At 41.2% G+C, this 13,283-nt stretch overlaps 2 protein-coding genes across 3 annotated transcripts; one reads left to right on the forward strand and one right to left on the reverse strand.

Annotated features, from left to right (window-relative positions):
* The first annotated feature begins 495 nt into the window (after positions 1-495).
* fgl1b (fibrinogen like 1B) lies at positions 496-2,462 on the forward strand. The gene is made up of 6 exons (XM_022209342.2): positions 496-642; positions 797-894; positions 1,031-1,119; positions 1,204-1,332; positions 1,437-1,501; positions 2,282-2,462. Exons 1-6 carry the CDS (start codon positions 578-580, stop codon positions 2,460-2,462), a joined length of 627 nt encoding a protein of 208 aa, XP_022065034.2. The 5' UTR covers positions 496-577.
* Positions 2,463-2,522: 60 nt separating this feature from the next.
* Positions 2,523-12,450, reverse strand: LOC110961756 (thrombospondin type-1 domain-containing protein 1). 2 transcript variants are annotated; one of them, XM_022209483.2, is made up of 8 exons: positions 12,119-12,450; positions 10,912-11,026; positions 7,285-7,679; positions 6,549-7,188; positions 5,169-5,330; positions 4,664-5,072; positions 4,032-4,569; positions 2,523-3,928 (listed from the first exon to the last, which is right to left on the reverse strand). In XM_022209483.2, the coding sequence occupies exons 2-8, from the start codon at positions 10,961-10,963 to the stop codon at positions 3,296-3,298; spliced, it is 2,829 nt and encodes a 942-aa protein (XP_022065175.2). In that variant the 5' UTR covers positions 10,964-11,026; positions 12,119-12,450; the 3' UTR covers positions 2,523-3,295. The 2 variants fall into 2 exon arrangements, with proteins under 2 accessions (XP_022065175.2, XP_051793669.1); XM_051937709.1 differs by lacking the exon at positions 12,119-12,450 and having other exon boundaries at positions 10,912-11,415.
* Between the last annotated feature and the right edge of the window lie 833 nt (positions 12,451-13,283).

The following is a 13,283-nucleotide window of genomic DNA, read 5'->3' on the forward strand; positions in this document are numbered from 1 at the left end:
TTTAAGGCAAAAGAGTCATGCGGTCCAGAGGCTGCAGCTCTCCAGCGCAACATAAAGAAACTGGAGAATCAGCTCTTCATCATTACTTGGCAGGTTGAGCACCTGCAGACGCACAAATACTTCAAGCCACTCCAGCCTGTTGTGTCTGACAGTAAACCACAAAGTGATGCAGCCTCTGGTGTAAAGCACAACAACAGTGTGGATTTAGACAGCTTGGACAACACACTGATGAAAACACTCCCATCAGCAGGCAGCTTAATTGTCTATGACAAAGGTAAGAACAGCTAAACGGAGTTTGGGATGTGCTATCTACAGTGCATGAAAGATTTTTTTTCATATGAATATTCATTGAATTTTGTATATTGTTTCCTATAGTTTACAGATCTCTAATATCCAACATGAAGTGACTATAGTATGTGTGACAATGGTTAAGATGATAACCAATGGCATCTAAGTCCTTTTAAATGCTATTTATCTTCCCAGATTGTTCTGAATTGCATGACAGACTGAGATCACCGAGTGGTTTCTACCGCATCAGACCCAAATTACACCAGGAGCCTTTTTGGTCTACTGTGATATGAAGGACGGAGGCGGTTGGACAGTGTTTCAGAAACGTCGGCATGGAAAAGTCAACTTCTACAGGTGTCTAAGCAGAGAAAACAGCACACATAGCAGATAGTACGTGGGAGAAGTCACAAAATCCTTGCAAAGTTCTGCAGGATTACAATGTAGATGTAGATGAAGCTCACAGAGATGTTCCGTTTGAGGTAATAAACCAGCATGATTCTCATTTTAGAGACTGGGTGGACTATAGAGACGGCTTTGGGGAATTCAAACTGTGGAATGATGAGTTTTGGTTGGGGAATGAGCACATTTATTCTCTGCTCTCAGAAGGTGAGCAATCATCACAGTTTCCAAACATGTATAGTTGTGTCACAAACATACTTTGATATGTTGTATTTCAATTTGAAAAAGTCACATCTTCTGTCTGTCTGGTTGGTTGTTCTTTTGTCTTTTTCTTTCCTTGAAGGTAAGAACCTGGTGAAGATAGATCTGATGGACTGGGATGGAAAGAGAAGCCACGCATTTTATGAGAACTTCAGAATCACTGACGAGGCCGTAAGAAAAATAACTCCACATAGCTCTTCCTTTGTTTCCAAAGATTCTTTTAACAAACGTTACTCACTCTAAACACCATTCCAGGATAAGTATCGCCTCCAGTATGGGCAGTACAGCGGACCGGCTGGAGATGCACTGACAGGGGGTGGTGGTGGGGTTGTGGAGCAGTGGTCCTCCTGCCTCAGTGGAATGCAGTTCAGCACCAAGGATCAGGTTAGCCATCTACCGCTTCTCAACATTCATAAATTCTATTTTTATATTGAGGATAACTGTAAGACATGAATGACTGTGATAACACTGGTGCTGGTGATTGACAGGACAATGACCGCTACCGTCAGGGAAGCTGTGCCCAAGAGAACAAGGGAGGTTGGTGGTTCAACAGGTGGGACTTGCACTGTGCTCTTCCTTTCTGTGTGATTGTTGCACTAACTATTTGCATTTCTGTAGCAGGTTTCAAAAAGTGCATCATACCTTTAAAAATGTGTACTGGGTCAATATATAATTGTGGTACTTTTCGTAGCATAGTCGACAGGTATCATAGTTGACATTTTTGTTGTTTTGAGGCCTATAAACCAACATGGCCGCCCTCAGCCAAACACCACATGGCATTTTTAGAGAAAGATTCCTCTAAATATTTTATATACAATTGAGTAAAATTGAAAGTTATTTATAAAGATATTGTAGTAAACCTGGTGAAATGTGACAAATGCACATTTGACTCACACACTACTTTATATTAAATAACTAAGAAAGCCTTGTAGTCTTGCCAATCTTTTCTTCAGGAGGAAATGACATCATGTAGAGCAGGTCATGTGATTTGGAGTAAACACACACTTCCTTGAGAGGTGTTTTTGTAATGGCTAACTCAGTTGAAAGTGATTTCTTGGACACAAACAATTTGTTATTTTTCATATAAAATTTGATATATTGCTAAAAAAGAACTATCTGTCATAATAATCTCAACTTAATAAAAAGGACACAATCAAAACTACTTTTGAATAGGCTCATTTTATTATTGTTTAGCTAATTAGAAGCTAAATTCTGCAGTTATTTAGTTTAGTGATATGCATCTTGCATTTAATAAAAATGTATGCAAGATATATTCCATGGACTTCAAGAGTCCCTCAATTATACATTGACCCTACCTTTGTTCTATCTACAGATGTCATGCAGCCAACCTAAATGGAAACTTCTACCGCAAGGGGAAGTACAAAGCTGAGTATGACGACGGCGTGGTGTGGGGGACCTGGAAAGGCCTTTGGTATTCACTCAGACACACCACCATGAAGGTGCGACCTCTGGTTTTCTTGGACACCGTGGGCAGTGGAGGAGGGGAAATTTGAAACACACCAGACTTCATATTCACTTGTGCAAGGTTGACAAATAAGAGCACAGACTGTTCATAATGCTTCAATTCTCCATATTTTAATTTCTCCCTTTGCTTACTTTTTTGAAATTATCAAATGCACAGTATTTTCTATTTTGCCGTGAGCCTTTCTGTCTATAAAATGTATATTGTTTCAGCATTAAAACAAACAGCATTTCTGCTCCAATGCCTCGCTGGTGTTCATATTTGATTGTCCTCAAACATAGTTAAAATTTAACTCTGTTGCTGTAACTTGTGCAGGTTTCAGAAAACACCTGATACTGCTTAGATCACACATTCAAAAATGTCTCTAAAGAGTAAACCACGTCATAGATTGAGTAGTTCTTACCACAGCATAGTCCTAAACAGTGGGACTTGACAACATTATAAAAAAAAAAATCAGAGTTGGCAGTAAAGAATAAGAAAAAAATCTTCCTGTGTTTACCAGTGCACACAGATGCAGATAAAAAAACATATTACAAGTAAATTATTATGCCAAAATGTTCTGAAAACATTGATTCTTAACATGGGGATTCTATGAAGTAGACATAACAGATTTACCGTACAATGATAAAATTGTAATGTAAAAAAAATACAGTTAAAAATGCAACCAAACAAACTTTATGGAAAAAAACAAACTTCAACACACATTCTTCTCCTCTTCTCATAGATAAATCTTTAACACTACAAAACAATACAAAACTTACTGATACGTGGGTACACAGATGGACAGGGAGGGTTTAGTTTAGAGGCTGGGGAAAAGAATCAATGCAAAGTCTGCTCAAGTGTAGTGCTACAAACTTGTCTGACCTACTCCTCCTCCTGCACACATGCTGAGGACAGATCCAGGTCCAGCATCCTCTGCTCTGCCTCGCTGAGCCTGTACGAAGAGCCACCGCTGCTGCTGTGGTCTCCTGACATTGGCAGAGAGCGGCAGCGATTTTTTCTCTGCTCCGACGTCGACACGCTGAACGTGGAGCTGCGCTGTCGGCCCTTAACCCCAGAGCAGGACTGAGCCTCCTTTAATTTCCGAGCCAGGATGTTCCTCTGGATAGGTGAGGGGCCACGGCGGTTCCAGTTCTGCTCTGCTCGCTCTATGCTCAGCTGATTCATACCAGGAGAATTGGCAGGCCCTGTGGCTGGACCCCCGATCCCTGAGCCTGGCTCCCCACTCTTTTGCCTTTCCATAGTGCCATTGAAGTCTGCTTTGGTATGTTTCTCAGATGCTGAATTGCTATTTGTGTTGGTCCCTGTGTGTTTGACTTCATTACTGTGAGTGGGAGCTGCTGTCTCTATCCAGGCCTTCCTCTGGTCATTCCTCTGGGGTCTGGATTTATTCCACTCCGAGGCTCCATGTTCTGGAATAGGGTAAGAGCGGTACGGTTGTCTCTCCCATCCTCCTTTAGTCCAGCAACTTCCTTCAGGAAGAGTCCGAGATCCCACCTGAAAAATAGTTCGTGTTGACCAAAGAATGCATTAGTATGATCCACATTACATATCTCAAACACAACTAAATAAAGATAAGAAATAAAAAAGGATTGGTGACCTGGGTCATGCTCCTTTCTCTGAACTGCCTGGACTGTGCAGAGGATGGCGGCTGGAATTTGGTGTCATTAAAACTGGAAGTCCGCCGGAAATTTGGATTCTTGTGAAAAGAGTTTCCGCTTGCTGCCTCTTCTCCTCTGGGGCCCACTAACCCACTCCTCTCTACCATTTCCACCCAGTCAGCAGTGCGGTCACGCCATTTTGAACTACCCCCAGTCGCATGAGCGGAGACAGGTGGACCTAAGATTAGTTCCACTCTTGGACTCAGTCTATCTGGCGTGACCCTAGAATTTAGTATCGGCAGCTCAGAAATAGGCGTCGCGATACAAAAATGGCTGTGGTTAGCATCATCGTGCAGGCTTAAAGGGAGGGCAGAATGAGCAAATCCACTTGGTGTATTAATAGGAGAGCTGGTGGGCGAAGCTGATGTCTCAACCATGGTGTCATGGACAGGACTTGAGGAGACATGATACAGCTGTGTGGCCTCTTTTAATCCCTTCTTCTTCATCTCTTTCAGCTGCTGCTGAGCCAACCGATACCTAGACAGGCAATAATATATTATTGTCTAAGACTGGGTGGGAAGAGAATGAGTTTGGCAGTAATGTTCTGAAGTAAAAAATATTTCAAACATACCCAAATATAGGGGGCAACACCTTCTGACCAGTGGGAGACAGCCTCTCTGGGTCCTGTGAGAGTGGCATCACCAGTGAGAGAGGCTGATTTTCCAGGGAAGGCCTGTCTTTGAGTGCAACACCCACGCCTCCTGAGGGGCCATGACCGTCACAGAGGCTGGGTCTTTGGAGGCTGTGTCCACAGATGGAGGCCTCATCTGAGAGCTTGCGCCCCCCAGGAGAATGCAGGGAGCCTCTGCGGACAGAGCTGCACTGGGGAGTCTGGCAAAACTTTCTCCACACGGTCACGACAACAGTTGCCATAATCACAGCCAGGCACAGGGAGATGCCGACCACAACGACCATGTTACCACCCAGGGGTGTAACTCCAACAGTGGCAGGGGGGAGGGATGGAGAAGGAGAGGGCGACACTGGGGAGTGAAAAGAGACAATTAGTCAGCAAGCGCACAGATGTCTGAAAGTTGGATGCAAAAATTAATAGTATGGATGAAGTATACTGAACTAACCAACACAGTTCTCCAGTGAGCAGAGGGACTGTTCCTTCACCATGCCGGTGCACTGCAGCCCTCGCACACCAGAGGGCAGCAAACACTCGCGCACTCGTTCCCTCACCCCCTCTCCACAGCTCACACTGCACACACTCCACGGTTGCCAGGGCCCCCATGACTCTGCAGATTACAGACCAAATGTTAGATTGCAGACTAATTTGTTGTTTACAGTCTATGATTCTGTGTTGCTGTTTTCCTAAGTTTCCCAATTATTGCATGCCAACAGCCCCACAATGCTCATCCATATTATCAAGACAGATTAAGGTTTTTACTATGCCGGTTTCATGCAATGCTGGGGCCACTTTGAGGCAATAAAATGCAAGTGGCTGCATAACAAATTACTACTATACAGAGCTGAAAATGCTCAAACCTTAACGTATGACTTAGACTAGATTAAATCTTTAGAATAGAGAAGACATGGACACAAATTCAAGCATCTTTCTCTATTGAGAATGAGAATGACTCAGTCCTGTATCTGTATGTTGAGACTAATTTCATTGTTTTATACGATACTGTTCAGTTCCATGGTTTCAGAACATACAAGATTTTAGTGCAGTAACTATCTGACAAATATAGATAATGTGTGATGTTATCTTGTTAAGACATCTCAACTTCGTTGTCAAAAGGCAAGGAAAGAAATTACTATTTAGTCCTCAAATGCCCTCATAATTATAGATGTGGTCTTTGTTTTCCCCTGTTAAAGTTTGAGTCTTATGTGTTACAATGCAACATCAATATAACTGAAATAAATTTATACATAGAGTTATAAACATTATATAGCTGTTCCACTTTTCCAGGCTGCACCTCAGAGAACGCACTACAATAGGTAACTTGGTTTACTATAACTATGGTGTAAATTAACTAAAATAGCTTGAAATATCAATTTATTGTAACTGTCCACACATTACAGAATGTTTTTTTTTTAAATAAATCAATAATCAATAGATAGTCATAACTGCAAACTACAAATTAAGCAAAATGAAACAGAATTTTAAAAAAAAAACATAATTTTTTATTGTGAAATTCTTCAACTAGAGTTGTGTTTGCCATTAGAATTTTAGAAAATTATCTTGGAAAATCTGCATGAATAAACTAAAGTGCTGGATTGTCTGTGCAGGTTCTCATTCATCCAGGGCATGGTTATCCAAAGTAGTTTAAATCAATCAAAGTCCAGTGGATTGATTTAAACTACTTTGGATAAAGTGCTGCATTCACTCCACTCAAAACTCAAATCACTGCACCTTTGATCCATCCTCTACTGACTGACAAGCAGAAGTGCATTGTTAATGTATTCTTAGCAGCTGCCAAATATGAACGTTACTACCTATTAAATCTCACCTGCACTTCTGTAAACCAGCAGACAAGTCTGCGCTGGACTAGGGGAGCGACTGAAGTTGAAAACAAAGCGAAAGCAGTACTTGTTCCTTCCTGGGTAAAACAGGGAGCAGTTGAATTCTGTCTCGTTCTCTCCCTGAGTCAGCCAATTATAAGCCAGTGGAGGAGAAGAAGGTTCCTCTGATCCAAACCCCATCATTGCAGAGGAAACAGCAACGCCTCTTCCAACACTGGCCTCATTATACAGCAACACTTTCCCATTGATGCTAGCACACGGCGGGGTTATCATTTTAACAGTCATAGTCCCTTCACATCCGCTCTTGTAGGCATTGGCATTTTCCACCAGCAGCTTATAGGTGAATATACGGGACAGGTAGAGAGGTCCTGAGCTCTTCACTTCCTGTGATGTGTGAGGGGACCTTAAAGCCACTTTTATGAAGTCTTTTTCTGTGAATGGGAAGGCACAGGACAGCTCGACACTCTGGGAACGGAGAGGTTTGATTGGGTGTCGCGTTCGGGCTCTGACCTTGTCGATGCTATTTCGCCCTATCTGGTTGTACTCCATGTAGCTGACTTCTAGAAAAAGCGCAGAGTCAATGCCATTGGAGCAAGGCTGAAAGTAGTCATTAGTGGATATCCAAACCTGGAGAGAAGCAACAGAAGATAATCATTCTGATCATTGACTTGCAGTGCAATAAACCAACATTACATGTAAAGGCTGAGATCTTGCTTGTCTTGCCTGAAAAGATCCCGAGTGGTTTCCAGCTCTCTCCACAGCAATGTGAAAGGTTGGCCACTGCACCTGTAGTTCTGAACTCCACCACCAGGCAGTGCTTTCTGTGCTGCTACTGCCGGTTCCATTAGCACGAGAAACAGCGATGATGCTGGTCTGCCTCAGCAGGAACCGGAAAGTTCCCGCGTACAGGAAGCAGGAACAATCGAACTCCACCCTACCGGCCAGTTGGTTGCTGGGGAGAGTCCTGGTCAGAAGGGTGGTGTTGGTTTCCATGTTGACCAGAGAGAGGCTCATGTTGCGGATGGTGCCGTTGTTGGATTTTACACTGAAGTCCACAAAGACACTGCCGTTGCTAAGAGCAACATGGAAGGAGGGCCAAATACTGAGCCCTGCAAGAGCTGTTGGACAGAATGCATGGATGAGAGAGAAAAGTTGGCACAATATTCATGCATGTTACACAAAAACATGTACTTTGGGTAAAATGCAGTCTCACTGATATGGTGTATTTTCAGTTTTTGTGTTGTGACTTTGCGACCTGTCTGTTCCTCGGCCTTTGAGGTGTGTTTCTGGTTCCATGTACTGTTGTAATTTAATGATATGACATTTTCTTGCACTGACCTGTCCTGCAATCTGTCTAGGTGTCGATAATTATCGGAAAAGCCATCTGAATAATACCAGATGTAGGATGATGATAAGCCATTGGTTGCTCATTTCAGGTAGCTGTGTCTTTCCCTTCTGCTATCTGCGTGTTATCATTTTCTTCGCTACAAGAATCAACAGCAACTTCCAGGCAGAAACCTACTACACTAAAAATGTAGAGCAACCATTCTAGTCTTTCTTTACTAACCTCTCATCTCCCTACATGCAAATACTCCACCAAACAGATCTACACACGTGGACAAAATTGTTGGTACCCCTCAGTTAAAGAAGGAAAAACCCACAATTCTCACTGAAATCACTTGAAACTCACAAAAGTAACAATAAATAAAAATTTATTGAAAATTAAATAATCAAAAACAGCCATTACTTTTGAATTGTTGATTAACATAATTATTTAAAAAAACAAACTAATGAAATAGGCCTGGACAAAAATGATGGTACCTCTATAAAAGATTGAAAACTATTTGACCAGAGTGACATGATTAACTCAGGTGTGTCATTTAATTGACATCACAGGTGTTTCCAAACTCATAATCAGTCAGTCTGCCTATTTAAAGGGAGACAAGTAGTCACCCTGCTGTTTGGTGAAAAGGTGTGTACCACACTGAACATGGACAACAGAAAGCGAAGGAGAGAATTGTCCCAGGACATCCGAAAAAAAATTATAGACAAACATCTTAAAGGTAAAGGCTATAAGACCATCTCTAAACAGCTTGAAGTTCCTGTGACAACAGTGGCTCATATTATTCAGAAGTTCAAGACCCACGGGACAGTAGCCAACCTCCCTGGACGTGGCCGCAAGAGGAAAATTGATGACAAATTGAAGAGACGGATCGTTGGAATTGTATCCAAAGAGCCCAGAGCAACCTCCAAAGAAATTAAAGGTGAACTCCAAGGCCAAGGTACATCAGTGTCAGATCGCACCATTCGTCGTTGTTTGAGCCAAAGTGGACTTCATGGGAGACGACCAAGGAGGACATCACTGCTGAAAAAAACTCATAAAAAAGCCAGACTGGAATTTGCAAAAATGCATGTTGACAAGCCACAAAGCTTCTGGGAGAATGTCCTTTGGACAGATGAGACCAAACTGGAGCTTTTTGGTAAGGCACATCAACTCTATGTTCATAGACTCAAAAACCAAGCATACGAAGAAAAGAACACTGTCCCTACGGTGAAACATGGAGGAGGCTCAGTAATGTTTTGGGGCTGCTTTGCTGCATCTGGCACAGGGTGTCTTGAAAGTGTGCAAGGTACGATGAAATCTGAAGACTATCAAGGCATTCTGGAGAGAAATGTGCTGCCTAGTGTCAGAAAGCTTGGTCTCAGTCGCAGGTCATGGGTCTTCCAACAGGACAACGATCCAAAACACACAGCCAAAAACACCCAAGAATGGCTGAGAGAAAAGCGTTGGACTATTCTAAAGTGGCCTTCTATGAGCCCAGATCTGAATCCCATTGAACATATGTGGAAGGAGCTGAAACATGCCATTTGGAGAAGACACCCATCAAACCTGAGACAACTGGAGCTGTTTGCTCATGAGGAGTGGGCCAAAATACCTGTTGACAGCTGCAGAACGCTCATTGACAAATACAGAAATCGTTTAATTGCAGTGATTGCCTCAAAAGGTTGTGCAACAAAATATTAAGTTATGGGTACCATCATTTTTGTCCAGCCCTATTTCATTAGTTTGTTTTTTTAAATAATTATGTTAATCAACAATTCAAAAGTGATGGCTGATTTTGATTATTTAATTTTCAATAAATTTTTATTTATTGTTACTTTTGTGAGTTTCAAGTGATTTCAGTGAGAATTGTGGGTTTTTCCTTCTTTAACTGAGGGGTACCAACAATTTTGTCCACGTGTGTAACTTGTCACTATTTGGAGTGAACACCAAAGCCACATCTTTCACTGACAATAACCAGAAGGGGAAAAAATTAAAAATACTGTATACAACATTTTAAAAAAGCAATTTGTGCAAAAAATTAAACGTAAAATGCATCTTAAAAGAGCATTTCCTATTTCAGTGACAGAAGCATTGCCCAAATATTGACCAAACTGTCAAAAATGAATACTGTTTCAGGAGGCTATCCATCACAATGTGACTTCATTGGCACCCCAGATTCTTCCTTGTCTGACCCACAGAAAAACTACCCAGGAATTTGTCAGATTCTTAGACTCTGTGAGCCTTTACAACCCCATGATGACTGTTCAGTTGAAAGATACACAAACAAGCAGCATACCGTTCCAAAGAATGGACTGCCAAAGCATGAATATCTAATAATGGCTGGACTCCGTGAAAAGTGGAAGTCAAATGGGGGCTGTCAGTTTCAGTTGACATCTTCACAAAATGTGAATGGGAAATGTGACTTAATTGCTATGTAGTGTCAGTTTGGACAACATAATTGTGCATCATGATTCATGATGCAAAAAAAAAGTCACGTGTGTAACAATAAATTATTTATAAGTCGACTCATATGATTTCAATATCCAGCATCACATTCAATAACCACACAACCACAAATGACGGAATTTAGTCAGGACAGATGAATGATAAGCCCAGTTCTTAGCACAGACACAGTGGATCCTCATTAACAGTTGATATGCATCAGAAAGATACACATCATGCACACAATAAGTTAAGCAATCAGTAGTTAACTCTCTAAGTATGTTAGTATCTGCATAGTACTCTGGGAAAAAGAAGTAGTAGCATGTTATTGTGTAGAGCTATTGTGTTGTGTGGTGTTTAAATCCTGTTTTTCAAGCCTCACATCCTCACAAAGCTAAGAGGGTACGAGAAGAGGAAGAGGCTGACCCTCCATTACCCCCCGTTCACTTGTCTACTGTTTCCTTCAGCTTTCCTCTCCAGTTTAAATAATGATAAAGCTGACATGTTTGCTCCCCCGCCCTGATGCAATAAAAATCTGACATTTTCAAACATTCAGACAACATGATAGTCTTGGTGACGCTCACCATATCCCATGATCACCAGAAAGAAGGGCAGCAGTGAGGCAGCCTGTGGCATTCCGATGTCTGTGCCTCTTTTTCCTCCTACACCGCATGACCGTCCTATTTCACCATCCCTGACCTTTTAGATGCAAAACACAAAATAAAAGAGAAAAGTAAGAGCCCACACGAGTTGAGTGCAGTGTGTGTAGGTGCCACCAGATGGGAGACTGCTTGGAAGAAGCAGTTCACTCTTTTGGATGTATGACAAACAGGAAGGCTTGAGTATGAAACAGTGGACTTGAGTTTTCTGGATTCACAGTGGCGTCTTCCTCTTCCTTTCATCTTCACAATGGGCAAGGGGAGCTGCCGTCATCACAGAAGTCCTCTGGGGGGGCTTTGTTCATGACAAACAGTTATAATAATAGTAATATTCACAACAAACTTTGTATTCATTGAACGCTTTTCAACATCCAAGTTTCAACGTACAAAAAACAGATAACTTCTACAATCATCAGGTTTTAAAAGGAAAATGAAAAAGCAAGTTGGTGTATTAAAACCAATACCGTGTTGGAAAAGGCAAAGACATTACAAGAATAAATACAATTAATTTTGCAAAGACAGCTGAAAGGAGATAAAAACTGGAGTAAAACTGAGAAAGGTACTCTGATAAAAGCAAGTTTTTAAGAAAGGCATGTATTTGTGTAATATATATCAAATTTATGAGTGCTGAATACTTGTCTAGTTGTCTGCAATGACTTTTTTCCATGTCTTTCTTCTCAATCAATTATTCAATCAACAAATCACTCCTGTTTAGACTACTGAAAGCTGCTTTGCACTTGCCACATAGGGTTATTAGTGCAAAATAAATAAACTAATACAAAAGTTAGTGAAACTATTTTTTTGTTTTTCACTTCCCAGTAAGCACTTTTCATTAATTCAACACTGAGTGATGGTCAAAAAGGACAATAATAAACCTTTAATATTCTTTTTTTTAACAACTACCATTTGCTCAATTATATGAAGGATAACTATAACACATTTTACTCAGTAAATCATTTCTATTATTATAAACCCTACTCTAAGTGTGCCAAAGTATTAAATAGTATGTTTGTTTGTTTTTTAGCTAAAGCTAGCATATGTGGTTAGCACTGCAGCTCCAACCGAACTTATAAAGGTCGCAGCCTGTATTATTTTATATAAAGTCGCTGTAAAATAAAGCAGTTTTACTCACATGTCTTGTTGACTCAGTGGAGTATTATTCCTCGCCACTTTTCCCAACACAAAGCCCGCAGTAAGTGTCTCTCCATGAGCCCGTAACACATGTCTTCTGTCTCATAGAGCTCAGTGTCAGCCAGCGGTGCAGATCCAGCTGCTCTGAGGAGCTCAGTCATTGACCGTCAACAACAGGGCGGGATGAATGTTATGGGCAACTTTTTTTCTTTCCTCCTCTCATAATGTGGATGCAGGCTACAGCACTTCTAAAGCTTAATAACGAATCTCTCCTTTTAAATCATGCCAAACCGTTACGTTATTTGTCTTTTCTTACAAGCTGTCCTTCACATTCCTGCCTATGGGGATCTACATGCAAAATAACAAGACACTCAGTGGTTCTGACAGTTTTGTACCTTTCACAAACTTAAGACTCCCATTATTTTGCTATTTAAAAAGGCATTATAGAGAGACTATAGCTCCAATAAAAGATCCTCCTCCTGTTCTGGCGGTTTAAGTGCTGCATTGTGTGAAGTGAATCACTCAGATTGTTATCAGTTTTAACTTCAGGCACCTGGATCCTCAAAACACTTCAGCAGGTGCCTGAGGAAAGTGACTGAATAGTAAAATATGTGAGCCATATGTAATTCAATCTTCTCTGTCGCACATAAATCAGTTTTCAATAGAAGTTGTAGTGAAAAGGTTTCATATTAAAAGATGTATTCATGGGGCAGATTTGGAATAATGGAGCTTTGGATTTTAATTGCTCCACACAAAGCGGCAGGGGGACAGAATAAACCGTTTATGCAGTGTAGTGGTGATCAGATACATCCCACATAAAACAACTTATTGGTTGATTCTTCTATAATTCACTCATGAGAAGCAGACATCACTTAAGTTTGATGACACCAAACCCCTCAGGATGTGTATTATTATATTCTTTGTGAAGAAAAGCTAGTTCAATGTCATGCAGGAATCTGTAATTATGATGGTCAGTTCAGCTCTCTAGATTTCCTGAACCAACTGACCTAATTTACAGTCAATAAGTGAACCACATGGCAGGGTAATCTAATCAGCTCTGCAGACCTTCACTTTTCCTCCAGAGAGAGCCAGCAGAAAACAGGAAGCTCCTCTGGAGGCCGAATGGAAACAAAGAATTTTTCTAATCCCTGTGTAAAAAGCTGTAC

The sequence above is a fragment of the Acanthochromis polyacanthus genome, chromosome 17 (genome assembly GCF_021347895.1).
Source record: "Acanthochromis polyacanthus isolate Apoly-LR-REF ecotype Palm Island chromosome 17, KAUST_Apoly_ChrSc, whole genome shotgun sequence".
Taxonomy (NCBI): domain Eukaryota; kingdom Metazoa; phylum Chordata; class Actinopteri; family Pomacentridae; genus Acanthochromis; species Acanthochromis polyacanthus.

Coding starts and splice junctions, on each gene's coding strand:
- fgl1b (XM_022209342.2), top strand. CDS start 578: ATGAAGGACGGAGGCGGTTGGACAGTGTTTCAGAAACGTCGGCATGGA. Junction 643..796: donor GGAAAAGTCAACTTCTACAG/GTGTCTAAGCAG, acceptor TTCTCATTTTAG/AGACTGGGTGGACTATAGAG. Junction 1,333..1,436: donor AGTTCAGCACCAAGGATCAG/GTTAGCCATCTA, acceptor GGTGATTGACAG/GACAATGACCGCTACCGTCA.
- LOC110961756 (XM_022209483.2), bottom strand. CDS start 10,963: ATGCCACAGGCTGCCTCACTGCTGCCCTTCTTTCTGGTGATCATGGGA. Junction 7,189..7,284: donor ACCACTCGGGATCTTTTCAG/GCAAGACAAGCA, acceptor GCTTCTCTCCAG/GTTTGGATATCCACTAATGA. Junction 5,073..5,168: donor CTCACTGGAGAACTGTGTTG/GTTAGTTCAGTA, acceptor TTCACTCCCCAG/TGTCGCCCTCTCCTTCTCCA.